This window comes from Mercenaria mercenaria, chromosome 18 (assembly GCF_021730395.1).
Source record: "Mercenaria mercenaria strain notata chromosome 18, MADL_Memer_1, whole genome shotgun sequence".
Lineage (NCBI taxonomy): Eukaryota > Metazoa > Mollusca > Bivalvia > Venerida > Veneridae > Mercenaria > Mercenaria mercenaria.
Window position 1 is genome coordinate 47,141,880 of NC_069378.1, and position 25,511 is coordinate 47,167,390.

General features: G+C 33.4%; 1 protein-coding gene across 1 annotated transcript in view; it reads left to right on the forward strand.

Moving 5' to 3' along the window:
- The first annotated feature begins 200 nt into the window (after positions 1–200).
- The window catches only part of LOC123537769 (uncharacterized), a 30,049-nt gene continuing 4,738 nt past the window's right edge, over positions 201–25,511 (forward strand). The window contains exons 1-12 of the mRNA XM_053529421.1: positions 201–398; positions 5,160–5,208; positions 5,448–5,522; positions 7,021–7,059; positions 7,460–7,539; positions 7,956–8,024; positions 8,300–8,396; positions 10,981–11,100; positions 11,504–11,673; positions 12,563–12,733; positions 14,090–14,308; positions 18,035–18,100. Coding sequence (XP_053385396.1) covers positions 11,553–11,673; positions 12,563–12,733; positions 14,090–14,308; positions 18,035–18,100 — 577 coding nt within the window. The 5' untranslated portion in view covers positions 201–398; positions 5,160–5,208; positions 5,448–5,522; ... (4 more) ...; positions 10,981–11,100; positions 11,504–11,552. The remainder of the gene's footprint in view (positions 399–5,159; positions 5,209–5,447; positions 5,523–7,020; positions 7,060–7,459; positions 7,540–7,955; positions 8,025–8,299; positions 8,397–10,980; positions 11,101–11,503; positions 11,674–12,562; positions 12,734–14,089; positions 14,309–18,034; positions 18,101–25,511) is intronic.

Genomic DNA, 25,511 nt, shown 5'->3' on the forward strand with positions numbered 1-25,511 from the left:
GTTTTTAACATACGTTCAGCATAGTAGTATATCATCAAAATTAAATAGAGGTATAATCGAATTCAAGTAGCGTTTTAAATAATCGAAGATATCAAAGACCACGACTCCTAACACATGGATATTACCTTGAAATACGACAAGTAGATGCAACAAAGACCATCGACAAAACTATTCATTTGTGTTAGAGAATCAAATAAAATACTACCTCTGCCTTAAACTTTTAACTGAGATTTAAAAATTTTAAACGAGGGTATTTAAGCATCCATGTCAATACCTTACTTAACTGAGCTAAGATTTAAAATTAAGAAATAAATATTTTCGTCAAGGCATTACATTTTACATGACGAACTTTTACTTAAGTGTCAAGTAAATAATTGTGTCAGGCATATAACATTTCGGTAAGTACTCGTAAATTAGAATACATTATGTTTTGTTTTCATTATTTGATATACAGAATAACAGAAATCAGATACTTTTGTTTGTGTGTAGATTGCTTCTTTTTCAGGTAAAATTCAAATTATTTTAACTGTTTGGACGGCTTTGTTTAATATCAGATAGTACATAATACACTAGATTTTTAAATCCAATTTCTTAACAAAACTTATCATGAAATATAAAGACGTCAAAAGCGTTGATGTTGCATGAGCATCTATATCCGATTTTATGGTACATATTTTCACCATTTTTAAAATTAAACTGAATATTGAATAGATAAATTTGACTGAAAAACTTCATCCCTTTCAATAAGAATTGAAAATGTTTAAAACTTTATGATTTCAAGTAGTTTCAATAATTTTTGTGAATATTACTTAAACTCGTTTGCACAAATCTAGAAACAAAATGTGATTAAAAGTTGCGAATGTTTAATGGATTTTATGGTTTTATGAATGGAGAATACAAACCAATTACTCGTTCGTTTCTCTTATCTAAAAAGCTGATTTCAACAATAAATAGTTACTTTAAACTTTGCAAAGTAGTCATGATTCTTTAGTGAGTAAGTTTATAGAAAAGATAAAGCTACACAATTGACGATAAATTTGTATACTGAAAAGCAAGAGAAACTATCCAGTTTTAAAACTTGGGTATTTTTGATTTAAAAACTTTAATTTATAAATCATTTGTGTTTTTCATATCTCATTACACTTAAAGAACTTCACGTGTAGAATTTTAAAAAATCAATCAACCGTAAAGTCAGTAGTCCCACAATAGCCGTTTTGCACGAAATTCACGTGCACCTGTAATTAACAATTTTCTTTGTGAAATTTTATTGTCATTGGAAATATTGATAATTGGCTAACACGAAAATCAGCATCAAGTTTAAAAAATATTGTTGGTTGCACCGCACGACTGAATCAAATGTAGCGCGAGCGCCTAATTGGGATGTTACAATGCAGCTGACGCGCAGAAGATATAGACTTTCAAACGGCTATCGTGGGACTACTGACTTCACGGTTGATTGATTTTTAAAAAATTATCAGGTGAAGCTCTTCAAGTTTAATTTTGGTATGAAGAAAATATTTAAATTTGAAAAATTAACTGATTATTTCAAAATATACCAGTTATACATCTGGATAGTTTTTTTGCAGTTCAGTATATTTTGGTACCAATATTGATAGTATTTCACTTGCGTAATAGTATCACAAAACTCAAATCAATAACTTTATTCATATGTTCTACGTTTGTTACTTATATTAGTTTGACGTAAATGGATTCGATGAAGATTCCTCTTTTTGTACTTCTTTTTCATGGGTTTTTCTAATGCAAGTTTTTACTATATAAATTGTGATACTACAAAAAAGTAGCATATTTACACTGTGACAGTCACGGCATTTATATGTTTTAATATCTATAAAAAGCATACAACGCAAGTAAGCAAATTAATAGCGGGCTATATTAGTGGCATGTGATTAAAGGTGTAATAACTCTTGTCCTACACGGAATATTTGCTATAATAAATGAAGATCCTGAAATTATAGCACCATTAAACATTAAATACGGTCCGCATGCATTATTCCAACCTATAACGAGAACACAATATGTCTGTAAATCTTCCGAAGGGAAGTATAGTACAAATCTGTGTTGATATTTTAATCTTTATTTCGAATTTTCGGACACTTGTCCTTTTTCAAGAATATGGAAATATTTTTCTGACTAAGTAATATCCATGTAACATTTATATCACAGGAAATGAATAATGTTGACGTCCTGTCACTAAGACAACGTCACGTCATATCCTGTGTAAGACGTGACGTCGTTTCCCGCAAAAGGGCAAGGTGTCAACATCATTCATAACCAGAGAGCAAAACACAATACTAAGTGCAGCAAGATATACAAAATAATAATAATAATAATAAATAAATAAATAATAATAATAATAAATATATATATATAATAAATAAAATCAGCAAGATAACTGTCCAATTCATTTTAAACCCCTAAAATTTAAAATATACACGATGTCTATACGCAGTCAGTATGGAAACACTAGAAATGCATGCATTGTCATTTAAGTGAAAGGACCCTCCATAGTTTTTAGAATTACACAAGTTAAGTTAAAGAATCCAAGGGTCACTACTGATGACTATAAACGACTTTACTGAATGCATTTTAAATATTAAGTTTTACGTTACATCCCTGGGGTGTCTTCGTGCCTAGCCTCTTTATCCATTCCTCTTCTACCATCTGTCTGTAAATGGGTCCTTCGTTAAACACCTTTTGAAGTACTGCAACCTTTACATCTTCTGCTGTATGACCCTCGAAATGCCTCATAATTGGTTTATCTGCTTGTTGACGGACATCTCTAAGATGTTCTTCTGTGCGTTCTTTCAGGGATCTTTCTGTCTCTCCTACATAAACTGTCATGTCACACCGTGAGCAGACCAGAGCATATATTAAGTTTCTGTCAGTACATTTTGGAACTGAGGCTGTATTGTAGCTGCTGTTTTTGTCAGTGGACCAGACTTCTCCCATGTGGAGAGACAAACATATTCTACATTTACATAGGTTAACTGACTGCTTTAAAGCCTTGTTTGTTTTCCCGTGCACTAGGATGTCACATATATTTTTGTCTCTTCTGTAGGCAATAATGGGTGGAGATTGGAATACTTCCATCATCTTCTCAGATCTATATAAAATGTTCATATGTTTCCTAACAATTGAGTGGATATTAGGGAGCTGCTTGGTATATGTTAATACTAGTGGTACACGTTTGTCTTTTCCTTTTTTAGTCTGCTTTTGTAATAGGTCTTCTCTGTCTAAAGTATCTACTTTTGTCAGTTGCCGTTCTACTTCTTTACCACTATATCCTCTTCTGCGAAGTTGTTGTTTAAGTCCAGTTCTGTGTTTCTGGTAATCTTGCTCTTTTTCACAGATTCTCTTAAGCCTAAGACCTAAGCCATACGCCAACCCTGATTTTGTATTTGATGGGTGATTGGAGCTTTTGTGCAAATATAATTGTTTATCAGTGGGCTTCTTATACAGGCTGGTGTAAACTTTTCCATTCTCAAGTATTACCCATGTGTCTAGAAATTCTATTTTAGCTGGGCTATATCTCAGTTCAACTTGAATATCTTTGTGTATACTATTTGCATGCCTCGCAAAATTTCTCAGACTTTCCTCTCCGCCAGTCCATAAACCAAATCCATCGTCTATAAATCTCTTGTAGAAAAGGGGTTGCTGGTCAAAGTTCATAAGTTTCTCATCCCAGATTCTCATGTATGAACATGCAAAATTTTTTCCTAACTTGGATCCAATAGCAATACCTTTTTTTCTGTATATAGTGTTTACCCCAAGGTTTGAATTATTGTTTTGAGGACGACTTCTATCATTTTTACCACATCTTCAGTTGGGACAAGCATGTTTGATCTTTTGTTGAGACCTATCCTACATGCATCATACCTTATTTCTTGGGAACAGATGGATATATTTACAGATATCAAAGCAGAATAGCAATGTACCTTCAGGAAGTGGTGTCTGAATGTCTTTCATTTGTTTATAAAGTCAGTAGTGTCCCGGATGTAACTTGGTGATGAGGTTACAAATTCATTCAGTTCATGTTCTGCAAGCTCTGCCAATCTTTCAGTAATTGGATCCATTACAATACCTTTTTCTTATAAGTGTTTTACGCCAGGTTTGAATTAATTGTTTTGAGCGATCTTTATTTTCCATCTTCAGTTGACAAGCATGTTTCATATTTGTGAGACTATCACATGCAATCAATCCTTATTTCTTTGGAACATGATATAATTTACAGATATCAAAGCAGAATAGCACATGTACCTTCAGGAAGGTGTTGAATGTCTTTCAGTTTGTTTATAAAGTCATAGTGTCCGGATGTAACTTGTATATTTACACATTCAATTCAGTCATGTCTGCAAGCTCTGCAATTCTTTATTGGTCTGTTCTTCATTTACAATTGACCTCATTGCACATTCTTTTTATGATTTCGGATTACTCTTTAGACGTACCACCTTTGGATATTTGGCAATAAGTACTGTTTCATGTCTTTTATGGATTGATCCATTTCTACTATACTATTTCTAATTCCTTACTTTTTCATGATGTCTGTGTTAGATCATTCTCGGACTCGCGTAGAACATCTCCTCATTTTTCTGAGACATTAAATAACTTTTGTCTAGAACAAACAGATCTTGTCAGCAGCTAACATATCATATTGTGTAACAGGATTTAAAGCTTCGTCTTCAGATAACATTCATCTCCCACCTTTTCAACAGTAACTAGTCATTTTCACATTTCAATGTACAGGTCAAGCCACATGTCTCGGCCCTTTCCAGCGTGAAATTGTCTTTTTATGTTCCTTGATTTTTTAGGGAGTTCTTTGAAATTCTGTGTCATTTTCTTACATAAAAAACTCTTTGAGCCGCATCCTTCGTTCCCACTCAGCATAAAGAGTAAAATATCAACACAGATTTATAACGAGAACAGTTTGACATTTAAAGTTTAATCGTGCAATAACACAAACTGCTTTTTCTGTAAACTTACATATTACATCTAAAAAGTATTTCACATGATTCTCTGAATCTGTTATTAGAATTTCATAAAAAGGCTATCTCAAAAAGGAGTAGTACATTCATACAGTTTAGATGTATTAGTTTACACGCTGTTTAAAAACACTTAAAATAAGTACACTGTGTTTTAAGGTGACTAGTTGGCTATATTCTGCAAGAAACCATGACAACATTATCTTAGGTAATTCATACGTTTAAAGAAAAGGCTCAATATTTCATGTAACATTATTTCCAGAACAAGAGCGATATTGATATATGACAAACGTTTCTAGCAAATAATTTAAATAATGTTAAGCTAATTCAAAATTGATAGGGAGAAAGAAATGTCAATATTGAAACAATAACTAAACTGTTGGTTCAGAATTTATACCAAATGATTTTATTTTACAGATAATAATTATATCTTCTGTTATATTTTAGTGTCTCGTTTTCGTTGTTCAACGGACAAAATGATATTTACTGGGAGCTCGTTTATGCCAAAAATGTTCAACATAGGTATTTAAATAATATGCGTATTTTAATGGTGACTATTATGCTCGTCTTCTGGTAGCTATAGTATTTCTTTTGTTAAAATTAAAGAAATTGACTGGATTATGGCAAACTGAATACCCTTGATAAGAGTTTATTTTCTATGTTAATAGCGATTTTTATATGGAAAAGCGGAGCTGTCGTATGTTAGAAGATTAAGCGGTATCTTCTTTATTTAGAGAAGTATCTTCTCAGGATATAGTTATGTCTTGTTTATTACCGTGTTGTCATGTTGAGTTGCAATGCTATCATGTCTAATATATGTACTATTTTGTCAGAGTGGCATATTATTTTGTGATACGACCATCCTATTTTCTCAAAGCAACATGATATCATGTCCACTTAACATAGTATCTTGTCTGATTGACGTTCTTTTTTTTTTTTCTTCTTCTTTTTTTTTTTTTTTTTTTTTTTTTTGTTTTTTGTTTAACGACCATCCTATTGTCTCAAAGTGACATACTATCATGTAAAGTGTGTATATTATCTTGTCAGAGTGACGTGCTATTTTCTTAAACGATCATCCTATTTTCTCTAAGGAACATGCTATCTTGTCTAGTGTGTATACTATTATGTCTTTTAACAAAATAGTGTATCACTCTGACAAGATTGTAATGTTCACTGGACATGATACCTTGTTACTTCTAGAAAATAGGATGGTTGTTTAACAAAATAATACTTCACTCTGACAAGATAGTATGTACTCTGGACATGATAGTATGTTACTTTGAGAAAGTAGGATAGTCGTTTGACATAATAGAACGTTACTCTGACAAAATAGTAGGTTACTTTGAGAAAAAAAGATGATCGTTAGACTAAAAAGCACGTCACTCTGACAAGATAGTATATACACTGGACATGATAGCATGATACATTGAGAAAATAGGATGGTCGTTTGGCAATTTGAAAATAGTCCATCACTCTGACAAGAAAGTACTTTTTTGAGATAATACGATGGTCGTTTTACAATATACTACGTCAGTCTGAAAAGAGAGTAAATGCACTGGCCATGATAGCATAGGATTGTCTTTAAATAAAATAGTACGCCACTCTGACAAGATTTTATATACAATGGACATGGTTGCATGTTCATTTGTGAAAATATGATGGCCGTTTAATAAAATAGTACGCCACTATGTCCACTGGGCATTATAACAGGTTGTTTTAAGAAAATAGGATGGTCGTCACTCTGACAAAAATAGTACATACGTTAGACATGATAGCATTGCAAGTCAACATGATAATGCAGTAATTAACAAGACATAACAGGATCTTGGGAAGATACTATTCTAAATAAATATTTATCTAACATAAAACAGCTCCAGAGTTCCATATTTATCACTTGACGTTCGGATTATATTGATACATAAAATTTTTACACCCCTTTTCTGTTCTTCAACAGCTTTAACACATTATTGAGTATACTATAATTACCAACAATGTTCACCTTTCTATGTTTTACCTTCAGTCTGTCTTGCTTTCTTTTTGGCTGCGCTTAGAACCACAGGTATGTAGTGACAATTTGAAAATAACCATAATATTGTTCAAATTACCGCAGAAATTGATAATAACTGTAATACCACTAATTTAAGCATTGAAAATATATACTTCGTAGTGATAGTTTCAAAATTTACAACTTGATAACTGAAGAAAATTAAGCAGATCTACGATGATGCGCATTTTCTCACAAACTATATGATACTGTCTACACCCTCTAAAAGTTTGCCATATTGATTTCGTTGATGAGCGTGATGAAATGTGATCACCCTGAATTTTTATTTCAAACATCAACTTCAGAACTACTTTATATGTATAGTATTTTCTTTCTAGCTTTCCTTATTTTCTCCACATTAAAAAATTTTGTACATGCATTGTTGTTTAAAAAAAATTCTGAAGTAACATTTCAGCTTCACTGTCGTGTTACACGTGTAGTGACGTAGATAGTTTAGAGAACTGTCAATCAAATATGACATGCGGAAGTGGACAGGTAGGTAGTTGTATAAAAGTCTGTTCTGTTACAAAATAATGTAACACATAAAAACTTTAAATTACATTGATTGAAACGATAAATGCATGCTTATGACTATTACAAAAGATGAACATATTTCAAAGATATTGCATTGCGCAGAGCTTCAGTGTAAATCGAAATATTGCACTGAGTGAACATCGGATGCAATATTTTCGAATAATGTTAAATCTGACTAACTATGAACAAGCTATAATAATTAGGCTTCAAAGGAATAAAACATCCAGTAACGGGTCATAACTTTGTCCCGAATGACAAAAATTAAAAGCTAAACACAATGGAAATTTTAAATGTAATATCATAAAGCAGTCTGAAAGAAATACATGTAGTGATTACTGTAATTCCTATGCTACAATATCATATTTTCATTTTTACAGTCATGTTTCACACGATCCGAAACAATAGGACAAAATCAGACATTTACGATGGGATGTACAGACGATGAGGTAGCGTATTTACACTTTTACTTCCTGGCCGTAACATAATAATATCAATATGTGTAGTAACTTTGAACATACAAAAATCATTTAACTGAACGAAACATCAAATGCATAGAACAAACATATATTTTGATTTATGAACATGGATAAAAAAGGTCATGTTTACATTTATGTTAAGTGAAGTGTAAAAATTCAAAACCTGATCACTGACAAATAGATATTATAAATGTCAAAATGAAATTTAAAAGAAGTTAATTTAACCAATTATTTATATGTTATAGAATTGTGACAATATACCTCCAACACTTTCGGCCGAACAGTGTTACGAGTGCTGCGGAACTGAAAAGTGTAACGATCTCCTGTGTCAACAGGAAACACGTACGTTGATTTCAAATAACAAGAAAAAAATTAAATGTGTTTTATTTACCTTTGGCATGTGATACGAATTTGTAATACTGACATTGTGAAACACTTGAACAGATAATGAAACTCGACCGACGAACGAATCAACTATTTATTAATTTATGTAAATGTTGATAAAAGATGTGTGCAAGAAACTGAAAGCAGGAAACTATTTGAAGATATTTGTGTGCATATTAAAATTATTTTTTGAATTCTCACATCGACGTAATTAGATATCGGCATTTAAAGGCATGGGGTGTAGATTTTAAGTTATGTCATTCATTCCGATGACAAAGTGCTAAAACGAAATACGTGAGAAAATCGAAAAACAAGTGTCTACTGAGTTTAATTTTGCTGTCTTTAATAGGAAATTTGGACATCTAGTATGACGGTATTTTTGCGAGAATTTATCACATGAAATCTATATTTCGGTAATAGTTAAATCTTCTAAAAATCGTCGCGTAAGTTTTTACATATACGGTAGATATGGCATGTTGTAGTTTAAAAACCTTTACAAAATTCAGCATATAATATACAAAATGTGTAGTCATACAACTTGTATCAGGTTACTATCTTCTAGTTCATCGTTTATCTTGTATCTAACTATTCTAAAATATGTTATACCACTTGTATAAGTTAAAGGTACATTAAATCCTTCATACAGTTGATGTAAAATAAGATGAACATGTTTATGTGTATTAACAGTACCATGCATTAGATTTAAAACAGTACACCCTGTATACATGTATACATTCATGTAGATAAGCACAGTATAAATGTGTACCGCCATTAAAACTGTTGTTTTTTACAATCATTTGTTATTGCATGACATCCAGTTATGAAAGTACCTTGATTCATTTAAACTTGACTACAATATTTTACCGTTAAAGCTTCTTTTTCTTTGGACCTACTTTGCGGTGCATGGTTGGGGTGTTTTGTGCCTCCTGGAAATCACCCTTATATTTTATCTCTTATATTTAGTAAAGTTAATTTTTATACAACATATATTTGAGCTAATAATGTAGTGTAAGATGTCTATTGGAAATCTTTATGTTTCTGCGACTTATATATATTTTTTATCAAGCCATTACCAGACTTTAATTTAAAATATTTCCCATTTAAAATTTTCCTTAGATTTCCCAGATGTTGTACCTTCCGATTCCATTTTTTTTTATTTGTGAATATAGCTGTTATGCTTATTATTGCGGGATTGCTTTTGCTTATTGGAAGGTTGATGAAATGCTTAGTTAATGAGTAGGCCAGGTATGTACTTACATTAATGATATCAGATCACTGTCAGAATGTTAATAATAGACACTTTTGCACTCAGATATTTTAAGTATATTGACGAAATACCCAATTGTTTAAAATGTTTTTCAATCACAATTAAGGAGCGATTAAAACTAGTCATTTTCGTCAAGATTATGTAACAACATCTTATTCTTAACCATCTGGTACCAAGACACCTACTTCGATTTTTCTTATTAGATCATTATTCCTACTTTAATTTTTTAGTTAGCTTTCATTAAATTTATCAGTGCTAGAAACTACCTGTATTTTTTTTCTACTCGTCATTTATTTTAAATATCATGTCGTTTCATTAAATTCTATCTTGCAAGAAAAGACAAAAGATCATTAATATGTCAGTTCATCCATTCATATTTGAGCCGTGCCATGAGAAAACAAACATAGTTGGTTTGCGACCAGCAAGGATCCAGACCAGCCTGCGCATCCGCAGTCTGGTCAGGATCCATGCTGTTCGCTAACGGTTTTTCTAATTGCAAAAGGCTTTGAAAGCGAACAGCATGGATCCTGACCAGACTGCGCGGATGCGCAGGTTGGTCTGGATCCTTGCTGGTCGCAAACCCACTATGTTGGTTTTCTCATGGCACGGCTCATTTTATCTTTATAGACTTAAGAATTGATTTTGTTTCTTTATCTAACACTACATAATCAAATATCAGCGTCATCATACTGTACTAAGATGACTGAACTGGTGGATACTTTAGTTAGTGTTTACGTTTCTTGAAATGAGCCGCGCCATGTGAAAACCAATATAGTACGTTTGCCACCAGCGTGGATCTAGACCAGCCTGCGCATTCGCGCAGTCTTGTCACGATCCATGCTGCAATGAGAGAATCCATGCTGGTCGCAAACGCACTATGTTGGTTTTCTCTTAGTGCGGCTCAAATATTCTGTGGAATATCTGTGACTCATTACTTTTCAGCAAGAGCAAGAACTAGTTTCTGTGTGCCTGTGAATTGATGTGTTAACTGGTAGTCATCTTCAAAATTAACCATATGTACTCATCACCTTTTCACACAAAAAACAACAAAAAACAAAAACACATCATTTGTTGTGATCAGAACACAAAAATTCGGATTAGTACATACGCTGCGCACTAATCTGTAGTATATGAAATGTAAGAATACTACTTAGTTCTTTATATCACGATGCCATGAAATTGTTTATTTACAGTTCCAGTATAACTCGTATTACTATAGAATGCTAATGTATATTTTAGCTACACGTAATTGACATGTACTTGGCCTAATTGCAGCTGTACCCTGCGTGGACACGTACGAAAACTGTGACATGTTGGACTATTTGTTTGACGTATGTGATGATATACATGATGCTAAATTTGTCTGCTGAAAATCCTGTGACCTGTGTTTGTTAGGTATATAGAACTGAGATGTGTATTTTTATATTTGTATCGTTTGTTGTTGTTTTTTAATAAAAAAAAACGGTGTAGATAATATTCCATTAATATATAAAGAGATTGGCATATAAGATTCTAAAACTAATATGAATTTTTTATTTTTTCCGTCTATACAGATTGCCTTAAGCCTATATTATCACCCTGCATTTGAAACTAAATCATAATAACATCAGTAACACCTAGAGTAGACATTAATACAAACTTAACTACAGAGACATAAGTTTCACCTAGACTATGTAACTTTAAACTTCTACAGTGCTCCCTTGTTCTGTGTATAATTTAAAGACATGTCCTGATAACCAATTATCTTGTTTGGAGATGTTAAAAGTTATTGCTTTGTTTCACTACATGTGTCCTGTAGTTGATGGTAACTGGGCTGACTGGTCCTCTTGGTCATCGTGTGATGTGACATGTGGGTAAGGAAAACATACAAGAACACGAACATGTACCAAACCAGCACCTGCGTACTGGGGACTGGACTGCGAAGGAACGATACTGATATAAAGCAATGCGTCAGACCTTTATGTCCCGGTGCGTAACTGCATGTGTTGTAATATTGTTTGAAAATTAAATTTGTTCTACATATGTTTTATAGCAGTCTTTTTTATACATAATTGCATATCCAGATTGCAATCTTTCGTACACATGTTTCAGATTTTACCATTAAAATCAATCAAATGGTCTCAAACAATCATCCTAAATTAAATTTTACAAAGGAAGTTACTGTTCTCATATTTTGCAAATTAGATGAAATGACTGTGCCCTTTCCAAATTAAATAGTTATACTTATTACATAATTACTCGTTTCTATTCCCCGTTAAGTTACTCTGGTACCGGAAACGTCAATATTTTTCCATACACTGACGCCTGAATTTCATATCGGGTGCGTGACGTAATTCAGTGTGTGTTGTTGCACTTTTTTTTCTATTTAGTTCAGTATTTTCAGTCCTATTCAGGCTATTGAACAAGTTTATGGTATTTACATTATATTTATATGTGTAGATGCGTATGTAATAAAAAGGTTATTATCTTTGCATCGGGAAATATGCACTCGTTCTTCAGCGGAAGAATATTGCGCTCCTAAAGTCGCGCAATATTTCCACTGAAGAACTCGTGCATATTTCCCGATACAAAGCTAATAACCTATAAATATACTGTTTTCTTATTTCTGATAATTTTAGATAATACGCTTCAGAAAACAAAATCAAGAGTGAGAGAGATATTTATGGACTCCTTGTACGAATGTTTTTGCGTTCCAGTATTAAAATCTGGAAGTCCTTATTGCAATGTTATGAAGGCGTCACCTTCACGGCAGTTGACCATATTAAAGAACCAGATATATAAAACACAACATTAAAATTTCATTGTCCATTTTCCCGAATTCGTGTGAGTAAAAAAACTTTCAAGACTCGTTTTTCAGAGCATGGAGGCTGGACCGACTGGACAGACTGGGGAACATGTTCAGTAACTTGCGGAATAGGTGTACAGAAAAGGCACCGTACATGTACCAATCCATCACCGTTAAGGTATGGCGACCACTGTTTTGGGGACACAATGGACGTAAACATATGTGTGAAAGATCCATGCGAAGGTAACTTTTGTTTCTGCATTTATATTTAAAATGGGAATTACATTTTATATACAGAGATATTGAAGCGGAAGAACACAGTAGAAAACTATAGCTGTTGAATCAAATCGGACTGCGAACGACATAGTTTAATAGTAATTGAGTGTTTAATTCAAAAAAAAACTTGGACAAAATCGATTTTGTTGTCACTGCATTTTCGCTCCCTTAAAGTAAGCTTCTCCCTGTCATATCTTAATCTTCCAACGAAATTTCCGGCTATAGTTAGATAATTTGAATTTGATGACTATATGCCTTACTCGACAAGCTACAGTAAATTCAGGGTTTTTACGACTTTAAGACGCTCACTTGCAAGTTGTAAGCAGAGTTACGGTTCTTTAATTCACGTGAAGTTGATTATGGCGACAACTTCTTTTTACACGAGCATGGTAGCTGCAAAAAGCAAAGACAGTATCCCATCAGACATTACAACAAATTCTAAAGCTCTTGAGTTGCCCGTTCGGGATGAAAAACAGCTTACGAAATTGCTGAAACATTCGGGGTAGGCAAAACACCAATTTAAAATCTTCGAAATATAAACTAGAGGTGATACACATGCCTTAATTTGAAAATAGTGTTATCAGTGAAAGAAAACGATGGCGTGGCAAATGTTTAAATCCTGCAGTAGTTTACCTATTTTGTATCTTAATAAGAAAATGCTTTTTTCAATGCATCTGAAAGTAAGCTAGACAGTTGTTATACGAAACACACTGTTTTGTTACCTCGTTGAATTTGTTAATAAACTTACCTGCTTAATTTCCAGTCAATAACATAATGATAGACAACATTAGTATTTGAAAACGTGTGCATTTTATATCTTTGAAAGAGTTCAAAATTGAATGAAATTAGTCAACATGTATAATCCGCTGAAACAAAGTCGACAGAATATCATTATTAAAAGTTTCGACCGTTACATAACAGAATTACTGTTGAAAAGCGGCGTTAAACCCAAAACAAACACACAAAGAAACAAACAAACGAAACTGTCAAATCTTTACACCCGCGTTCTTAAATTAACAAATTTGTTGTTTATGCTATTTCGTATAATTTACAAGCTTTACAAAACTGTCAAATATGTACACCCGCGTTCTTAAATTAACACATATGTTGTTTATGCTAGTTCGTATAATTTACAAGCTTTACAATTATTTTGTCCTTCCCCGGTATTCTGTGTTTTTGACTGATAACAAATATTGCACATATTAAAGAACTGACATATTACTCAATGATTATCTGAATTAACCAAACAACTATTAATGGCAAAGCTATATAATCACCTAACTTTAGTGAAATGTTTGATTTCTTTATATCTTTCATTTTCAGCTGTAGACGGAGGATGGACAGAATGGGGTGGATGGGGTAATTGCAGTGCGTCTTGTGATTGGGGTTTGCGTAAACGCTCAAGGTCGTGTACAAACCCTTGTCCGGATCCATATGGAAAATACTGCGACGGTGATTCAAGTGATGTGGAAATATGTTATAGAAAAGCCTGTCATAAGTATATAAGACCTGGACGTATGTCGGCTTTAGGAATTTTTCCGTGTAAGTGCAGATGGTAGCCTACAGCTCGAGGGTAATTGTAACAGCGGTAACGAGGCTCTAACGAGAAAACTTAAACGGTTACTCGAGACCGTATATCTTCATCTGTGTCTACGACATGAGACAGATTGTTTCTTACAAACCGTTTTATACAAATAATAGAAGAAAATTACTTTCTTTACAGTACTATTTCTCATAGACGCTCATTTAAAGAAAACGCTGACAATGTACGATCGTAAACAGAGAGACGTCATCATTTGAAAAGTGAAAATCAACATTAGAATCATCGTAGTAACTGAAGCGTTACTTCATGTATTTCTAGTAAAATTTAAAACTGAGATATTGACTATAAGAAACAAAGTGTATCAATGTACAGTCAAACCTGTCTACAAAGACCACCTTTGGGAGAGCCAAAACGTGGTCTTTATTGGGAAGTGGTCTTTATTCACAGGTTAGAATACACTGTAAATGTTAAAATGTGAAACAAAACATGTGGTCTTTAGAGTCAGGTGGTCTCTGTTCAGAGGTGGTCTTTATAACACAGGTTTGACCGTATTTGGTATTTATCCAGCCTTACAGAAAACGTTAAAACAAATATAATGACACGAGTTTACTGCATGAATTTAGTTTCTCTTGACGACGTTTACAGCACGGGATTTATCTTTTTTTCCCGCGATGTGAAATGGAATTTTCCATTATCGATAAAAAGAAACTCCAGTCCATTGTGCACGAAACCGGTCCGCTCTGCAAGATTAAGCCTAATTTAGTGTAGGAAAAGCAAATCATGTCACACGATTTATTTATATTCATTTAAAGGATGACCATGAGTAACAGGGGAGTGCAAGGAATGGTTAGCATCTTAGCATATGTCTTAATACTATGTCTTATTGACGTGTACTTATTAAGATATCATTATCATGGTTATCCTGGATGTAAAGAGTATTGAATAGTAAGTAGCAGTATGAGCCTATTTGATGCATACGTCTAAATTAAATTTTCATTTAGAGTTAACTTCCTGTCAGTTGTAAGAATTATGTGTTTGAGAAATGAAACCAGAAACAGGCATTAGTTTGTGTTATTCAGACGATTTATTTTTCTTCCGAATATTTTGACAGTTGAATAAAAAAAAATCAATATAGTTCTAAAACATTAAATGGACAACTTGGACTTGTTTCTTACACAAAGATCTTAAAGCGACTAATCCACTGATTGTAGTGTCAGATTTTAAAAAGTCAAACTTTTGCTATATTCACCTATAGATATCCTGAATATTTGATGTTCTAGAAATGTTTTTTTCCCCCATCAAATTCTGTTGACAATAGCTGTTTTCCAAATAAAATTTAATTTAAGATAAAAAACATTCGTCTACAATTTCTGATAAGAGTTTCCCGGTTTATAAAAAAAGCAAATATCACTTGATTATCAATACAGCGCCGCACGCTATTGTGACGTTTTGAAATACAAAACAAACAAAACTGTAACATAAAATGAAGTCAGTACACTTAGACACGTAATTATGTCTAAATACACTCTACGTTTAATATGGTCTAATGTTTTAAAGCTTTCCTTTACTATTTTTAAAGTTAGTTTTATTAATCCCCCGCCACAAGTGGTGGGCGTAATAGGAATGGTCTCCGTCCGTCCTTCCGTCCTTCCATCTTCCGTGCTTCCGTCCTTCCGTAACATTTTGTGTTTGCTCTATATCTCCTAAACCCCTTGAAGGATTTTCATGGAACTTGGGTCAAATGATAACCTCATCAAGACGATGTGCAGAACTCATGAGTCAGCTATGTCGGCTCAAGGTCAAGGTCACAACTTGGGGTCAAATGTTTGAACCTTCCATTTTGTGTTCGCCCTGTATCTCATAAACCCCTTGAAGGATAATCATGAAACTTAGATCAGATGATCTTCTCATCAAAACAATGTGCAGAACTTATGAGTCAGCCATGTCGGCTCAAGGTCAAGGTCACAACTTTGGGTCAAATGTTTGAGCCTTCCATTTTGTGTCCGCTCTGTATCTCCTAAACGCCTTGAAGGATTTTCATCCAACTTGGGTCAAATGATCACCTCATCAAGGCAATGTGCAGAACTTATGAGTAAGCCATGTTTGCTTTAGGTCAAGGTCACAACTCTGGGTCAAATGTTCGAGCCTTCCATTTTGTGTCCGCTCTGTATCTCCCAATCCCCTTGAAGGATTCATATGAATCCTGGGTCAAATGAACACCTATCAAAGACGATGTGTAGAACTCATGAGTCAGTCATGCCAGCTCAAGGTCAAGATCGCAATTTGGGGTCAAAAGTTTGAGCCTTCCATTTTGTGTCAACTCTGTATCTCCTAAACCCCTTGAAGGATTTTCATCCAACTTGGGTCAAATGATCACCTCATCAAGAACTCATGAGTCAGCCATGTCAACTCAAGGTGAAGGCCACAACTCAAGGTCAAAGGTTTGAGCTCTGTATCTCCTTAACTCATTAAAGGATTTTCATGAAACCTGGGTCAAATAATCACCTCATCAAGACGATGTGCAGAATTTAAGGGTCAGTCATGTCAGTTCAAGGTCAAGGTCACAGCTCAACGTCAAATGTTTACCCTTTCACTATCCATAACAGTGGCGGGGATTGGCTGTCTTTTAGACTACCTTGTAAGTTTTATAACAATTTTACACTTATCTTAATAAAAGCATTACCCGGCCATAATTCTAGGATTGATTGATTTATAGATACTACCATTTTTTTAAGAAAATATAAAAAAAATAATTAGAAACCAGAGAAGAACAAACTTACACAAAGTATGTGATGCAAACTGAAAAAATGGGCATCGAACTTCGTTTCAAGAAAAGGTATAATCCGAATACCGTAACCACTCGGCCAACGAAGAATCACTTACTAAATCGTAAACTTAATGTGTTGACTTGAGTTTATGTTATTGTTTTGTTTTCACTGCAAAACCCCATAATACTGTGCGCTACCTATAGTTCGGTTTGGAGGTGAGCGATGTTTGTGTATTTTTAATAACTGAACGGCCCTTTATTTAGGTAATGTTATTCAGTACGATAGTGGTTCTTACCTAAATAAGGCAAAGTAAATCATAAATCATACTGACTTCCCAAATCGGTAGACGACTATATAAATGAAACCATCAAACTACACGCGAACTGTTGGTTTGCTGCCCATGATAACGTCTAAAAATTATGTCGCCTCTCGTTCTATATGTATCAATGTTTACAAAATAAAGCGTTGTAACGGTTTATAAAAGTTCATGAGAAAAACTGCAAAAAATCGAATCTGAAAACTATCAACTGGTCAACCATTATGTTTCATGTAAATATAAGAAACACTGGCGGCATTTTGCCATTCGGTGATAAATGTTTTAAAAATTACAAATCACAATGTGTGGGTTAGTTGCTTTAACATGTCTTTGTTTGTAGCGTACTCGTTTTTTTTTTAACTTGAATATAATCCTGCTCCTTTTGTTGACAATATATACTGTCCCACTTAAACCAAATTGATATTCAACAATTTAGTAAGGGCATCTCCGGCGCCATGCTAAGTAATACTGTCTAATGGTTAAGGTGTCCACTGCTAAAACTGGAGCTCACAGGTTCGAGCCCCACTAGGGTGTCGACCATGCCTTCTCATATGACACCTGTTCTGGTTTTCCAGGAGACGGACTCAAGTGTGATAAACAATAATCCATTTTGAATCTTTTCTATTTCTGTTTTGTTTTAGATACTGTTTCGGATACAAGTGTTACATTCAACGCCTACAATATCACAGACATAACGCCAACACCAGGTCAGTCATTTGTCTTTTCAAATGCACTCGTAAACGAGGGAGGTGCTTACAACTGCTCGTCGGGTATATTTGTAGCTCCAAGAAGTGGGATGTACATATTCAATGCCCAAATATGCACTGAGGCTCATCGAAACTTTCAGTTGCATATCATGTTTGGAAATGTGTCATATGCATCCGTGTATGGCTATAACCGGTAATGGATGTGACTGTCCTTTCACGCAAGCTGGTACGAAACTAGAAAAAAATCAACAGGTTTCAGTTAAATCGGTTGAATGGTTTGGAAAAATGTGTGTGGGTCGATTTTACAAGAATTTCTTCTCAGGTTTTTGGTTCATGAGTAAATATTTCACTGATTATAAAATTGTCAAAAAATACACCAAACCCAAGTTGCTGTTAAAGCTCATTGAACGATCAGTACACATGTCTTTGAACAACAGCTTATATACATCCGTATGTTTGATATATTTCACGTTTGTCTATTTCATCTATTAATAACCTGATCCAGGAAATGGAGAGAGCAAATACTTAATATAGATGTTTATACTGAGTCATATTCTTTATGTTTATATGTTTAAATGCAATTTTACTTCAAGTGTTTTTTTTTATGAAATATTGTATTGTTAATGTTGTATATAGTATATCTCTCTCTCCGTCCGCCAATATGTTCGGAAGAACTTTCTTTTTGTTTCAAGATGTAAAGGTTTACTTTCAAGATATTTCAGCGGATTCCGTTCGTCATTCCATGTCCTGTTTTCAAAAGTGTCCCAAATGCTTTACTCATTTTGAAGCATTTTCGGATTTTGCTAAATGTAGGGTACACACCTTTTATATGTTGCAAACAATGTAAGAAAAAAAACTTAAAAATTCACATCAGTTTATAACTCACATAAATCTCACAAATGTTTACATCATTTTACAATTTTCTGTTGGGAGCATCTCGTTTACGACTATATCCAGCCAAACTATAATTACAATTAGAGATTGCTTACATTATAAAATCTATTGTAGGCTCTTTCAGGTTAACTTAAATTAGCATGATTTGGTATGCATATGATTCCCTCTTACCCGGAGCACTTTTATCAGTTTTAGATTCCTGGCTGGTCTTTGGTTTTGAGTTAACTAAAAAAAAAATTCGGCTCTTGCAAACTGTTGAAAAGGAATCTTAGCTTACCCAATATTCTGCTGAATTATTCACCTGAGGAAACGTTTGAAATTACATATAACTGTCAATTACATATTACAAGTATCAATTTTGCTTCAGATTTTTTTAAATGGTTACTTCTCGATGTTTTTACAGAGACTATGATCAAACATATTCATGGCTGATAAATAAGTATACAAAGATATCATTTCACACTGAAAAATGGATTTGAACTGTTCATTTATTATACCAAAAAGGTGTTTCTGCAGTATAAATATTATTCTAATACTTTGGTATTGCGTACTGCGTACGCTAATTATTACATTCACAATTGTCCTTCTGTATGTACGAGCAAACATGTAGATAATACTCATCAACTCACTACTTTATATTTAACCATACAGTTTCCTAATTACAATATCATTCATATACTGTCGTAACCGTATTCATCATAATTGAGCCGCGCCATGAGAAAACCAACATAGTGCCTTTGCGACCAGCATGGATCCAGACCAGCCTGCGCATCTACGCAGTCTGGTCAGGATCCATGCTGTTTGCTAACGGTTTCTCTAACTGCAATAGGCTTTGAAAGCGAACAACGTAACATGGATGCGCAGGCTGGTCTGGATCGATGCTTGTCGTAAAGTCATTAATATGTTTGTTTTCTCACGGCGCGGCTCATATTATTTCATCTATCAAACGTAATCATCTCATTCCTAAGAGAATATATAAGCTTAGACCTTTAATAACATGTCATTATACATGTGCACTATTATCCTGAATTAATGCTACGGGGGCTATGCAACTTACACTTGTGCATAAATATTATTAATCATTGTTTCTCTCACCTAAACACACCTGATAATTTGTTTCAGTTAAAACAAATAAAGTGACGCTGCCAATTTCGGATCAAGATATATCAAAGTGTTTAAAAATTCTAAACAAAACCCTTAACACATGGCGGGAATTTTTCTACCAGGTAAACAATTGTATGTCGAGATCTTAGTATCAAATACCATTGTAACATATGTGACTCTTGTTTCTTCAATTTCAAGCTACATAAACATGTTTGATAACCATTGTTTATTTTTCTTTTATAACATAGCTTTGTATCTTTACAGGATTATCTTTCTTTGCCTTCAGTGTGATCATAAAATGGTTATTACACTACTTCTACAGTACTCCTAATAATAAATATCAAATCTATATATATCATAAATAAATCATTAATGTAAATATAATGATAGAAATAGTTATCATTACCACCAGTCTATTCACTGTCAATAGCAATGAATATATGCAACAATTAAAAGTTGATTTTTTTTATTTTACTTCACGAAATTATAATGAGAAAGAAAAGAAGTAGTATTCTTTTCAGTTTTAATTCGTTATAAATCTTAATACAAGATTCAAAGCGAAATAACAACACCCCATTCTAAGATAAAATCATTGATATGAATAAAAGCTCTATGAGGAAGTGTTTGTCTTTTGTTATGTTTTATACAATTAGGATATAATGGCGAGTTGTCCAGTTAAACCCAAAATCTAGCCAGATTTTGAGACCGGATCAGAAGGAGACTACAGAAGATCTAAGAACAACCTAGATTGTTTTTCGCGGTATTGTGCTTTTACTTTCTTGCCATTGGTGTAAATGATAGACACACAGCAGAGTACACAAGGAAATTCATTGATGCAAGCATCAAAGACGCCGCCAAGTGTTGTGTCTGAAGTACATTTTTTGCAATATGAGAAATCACCTAATCATTACTTTATTAGTCTGACTGGCTACAAGTTATCAACATTAGCACATAAAACAATATATGTTATAAACTGTTTAAACATGAAGAATAAACATGATAGAAAAGTTTTACCATGCAATACAAATCCTCTACCTGCAATGACATTAACATTCCGAGTAGGTGGTCCCTTTACATACAAAATTAAAGTAATTATTTCACTAACTAAGGTCACCTCCTGTGAAAAGTTCTTATATGCAGGAGAGTGTTTATGAAGTTTCACAGAAATGCAGTTTGTTGGGAAATGAGGAAATGTTGAAATTATTTCAAAGTTGTGGTTCACAGAAACCATTATTTTTATTATCATGTAATGTAATGCGTGTTTTCTATTTACTGATGAAGTTTTATGGCCTTAGTCACCTACATTATAGATTTCAGAATGCAGATTATACACAGCAATTTACTGTTTCCGTTGCCAAAAACAACCAAACATTTTGTCCAGGAAAAGAATTATATAACATAAATAATCTCTATATTGCCCCTATTCACAAAGCATGAATCTTTCTTATATACTTTTGAATATCATAGAATTCATTTTTTCGGACGAACGATAAACTTGAAGTCCTCGTTGAACTGTAAGGTTACTAGGAGTATGTCAGTGTCTAGATTCAAATCTAATATTACAAGAAATTTAGCAAGCATAATAACCCGCTGCCAAAGTGTAGAAAATATTTCAATGGACAAATACAAAAACTATCTATTAAATTAAAAAGAAAAAGAAAAAAAGAAGCAAGTAACAAGATATAATAAAACCAGAGCAATTGACTAGTCATATAAGACCAATGAACATATAAATTCAACAAGGAATTCTATTTTAAAGTCACTGATGCTTTGATAAGTTATGGTCCCATGCCTTTTGATATTTCGATCTAACCACATTTAAAGAAGTATTAACTTGTCACTAACAAATTCAGCCAAATGCTCTTTAGCCTATTGCACACCTTAGTTGACAGTGTATATCTGTAAACAATGAGTAGATCTATATGACACATAAGCAAAAAAAAAAAGAAAAAAGGAAGAAAAAAAAACAAACAAAAAAACAAATAGAAATAGGAATTTGCTAAAGTGTGCGCATTCTGAAATTACATCATTGTACCTATCAACAAAGAAAATAAGACAAAAGGTTAAAAATAAGTTAACAGCGGCACTTCCTTCGTTCATTTCAACATATCTATGCTTATTGATTCCTTTATTTACTTTGTAAATACGTTTTTTTTCCAAGGAATTTTTATGCAGACAAATTGTAATTTTTTTTAATATTCTCTTCGAAGTTTACTGCAAGATTATTGTAAAATACACGAACGCTCCCTTGTCCAGGCGATTCACGCGTTACAGTATATGGTATATCAGCTCTGTGGTGTATTCTATTTATAGAAATTTTTGACGAAATTGTAAATAAAAAAATATGTTCTGCTCTACAAATAAGGAGAGGAAAGACAGATAGCATTGTTTTAAATCACATAATAAGTTGCATTACATACATTTTTTATGTTTTCTTTTTGCCATTTTTTTGTTTATTCACTAAAAATATTGTGCAATATCGTTGATCCTTCTACAAACTATTCACTGTGTTCAGTTTATCACTCCGAAACTATTCATTACCATCTTTACAGGGTCCGAAATAAAAGTGTATCCCATATACTCGACACCGCCTTCAGGGCGGCGTCGAATGAAAGACGAGCGATATCTTTATTCATAAATAGATATCTTCACGTGTTCTTAATGCACGATTGAACAGGTTCGCATTGTGAATAAACTATACTCTCTAAAACTGTAATTACAGTAGTGTACAAAACAAAATGGGAAAAAAATTCTTACTTGTAACTTAAATGAATGGTGGTAATATCTGATATATCCAGTACCAAAATCTGCAATGATTTTTTATCTTTAAATGTAGAATTTATATAGTCAGGATAAAAAATATCAAAAGTGAATAATTGGACTTGCGCATGCGGCTTCTCGAAATTTAAACAGGAAGGGCTTTGGTCCCTAAAACCTATAGCATTCTGCAAATGTAAGTACTCGATAACAATGTGCATAACGTGTTTTAAACCAGTTTGTGAAATGTTAACAATAAAGACAGATAATGGGGCTATCTACGTTATTTCAATGAAAAAGCTCGCCCTTTTAGCTCATTAGGGAGAGCAAAGATTTATTAATCGTGGGTAGTGGTAGTGTGGATGCATATGTTCTTCCTGACGATCTGGCACAAGACAATGTGTCTGAAATTATTTAGTCTGAATTCATTTCACATGAATGCCACATAACCCTTAACATTTTGTCATTGATTTCATTCCAAATATAACGCATATATCTGGCTCCAGGTGTTTCAGTCTGCATAAAAGTAACATATTTCCTACTAAAATGTGTATCCTTTTAAACATATCTCTTTCAGACTTTGCTTAGACAAAATCCATTTTTTTTCATAGTATCATTAAAATTCCGTTCGAATTCCAAAAAGTTACTAAATCTGCAGGAAATTAAGTATCATTTTTTATCTTATTTCTTAATTAGAAAGAAATTTGCGAAACATTCTGATATGGATTTAAAGAATCAAATAGTGGGAATATTGCTAAATGACATTTATCATAAAGGTTCGCTAAGAAACATCTGCACAGTGTCATTCTTCGTTATTTTTATTTATTTTTGTGGTGGTAGGTGTGTGTTTAAATCACACCGACACAATAATAGGTCATATGGAGACTTTCAGACTTTTCAAGACTCCATGTGCCCCTCTGGGCATTATTTCATCACGGACGGATAGATATTAATCATAATCAAACACGTCGATTAATATATTCGCAGGAAAACCCTTAGTGATGAAAATCGGAGAGCATAAGGAAAATCGATTAATCGGATATAATCGGAAGGCCTTCTGAGCGATTAATTGGAAAATAATCGGACTTAAACACTGAACCTACTGAAACTTACTGACCATAACCTCACTTGACTAACTACATGTACATGTAACTGTATTAGCAAATTAGCAGGAGTTATATAATTTGCGTAAGGAGTTATAGCCCTTGTATGCAGATATCAAGGTGGGTAATTAAAAAGTGTTACACAGATAAAAGCCATGTAAAATGTCTAATGGATTAACAAATAGACCTATGACATATCAAAGTAGGTAGCTTTTGAATATGTAAAATGAATCGGAAACGCGCACACGAACTCAGATTTCTTTTATTTTTTAAGAAATAATGCGGCATAATAATTTAAATAATTTTCACCCAAACGTCTGTCGGACAATCAGGAGTCTCTAAGAAACTGGCAATGATGAAAGACCTAAAACTAAAATCATTAATGAAATGCTATTTTGTACCTATTTTTGTTCAATCTCCGATGCCCCCCAATTTTTCTTGTGTATGAAATTACAAATTTCCAGCTGTATATTAAAAATTCTAGAAACACGATGTTGATTGAATTGTTTTCATAGTAAATCAACCCAAATTATAAAGTGGTTGGGGTACCTTTATTTGTTTACTTTTTAATAATTATCGACAAACGATACACCGCATTTTTTCTCAATGCTGCACCTTCACAGATCTTGTAGAATCCAAAGTTCTTCCACGTTGTCTGGTGATATTGTTTTGCCCAGATATGGGAATATATCTTGGATTGCATTTTATTATTTTGATCGTACGAAACATGATTTGCCTCCATTTTGAAGAGTGGAAAAGAAATGAACCTAAAAATGAAATACCACCAAAAGACGCGTAACTCCCGAATGGGCTTTAAACTCGCCAAAGCGTCAAACTATGCAAGTTCATAATCGATGTTGGCGACTTTGGCTCTTTAAGCTGTCGGCGACAATTTGAAGATCACTACTCCCAGTGCCTGATATTTGTAACAAAGCACTCGATCTGTCCTTTAACCATTACATATATAACCGCTTGAAATTATAATTCGGAATGAAATCTTTCTGCTTAAGCGAAACAAAATGTTTGATATTTCCCTGCCTATTAAAATTAGTACAAATATTTTGATTATGTGAATGGCAAGTTACAATGGATTTAAGTACAGGAAAACTCAAAACTTGATAGATGCTATCATATTACCCCTATATTTGACGAGATTGTTTTGAAACGGATGAAGTTTGCTCTAAAACTTCAATTTTCTACGTTCAGACGTGTCATTCAATGCAACCTACCAAATTACAAGACGCCTTCGACTGAAACTTAATTCTATAGTGCCATGCTCCTGGCCACTTTTTGGCCATATTATAAATGACACTCATATTTTATTAATATACGTCTGTAATCTACATGAAAAGACAAATATGCCCCAGGCTTAAAGACGTTTATTTCAAGGCTTTGACTAGCAGCCTTTCAGCATTCATGTCCCAAAAGAACGAATTGACCGTTACATGACATCGGTAACAATGCATCATGGTATATATACATCATTTACTGAAATATTTGCAATTCCTCACCTAGGAAATAACAATATTATGAAACATCTTTAAATATTGGAA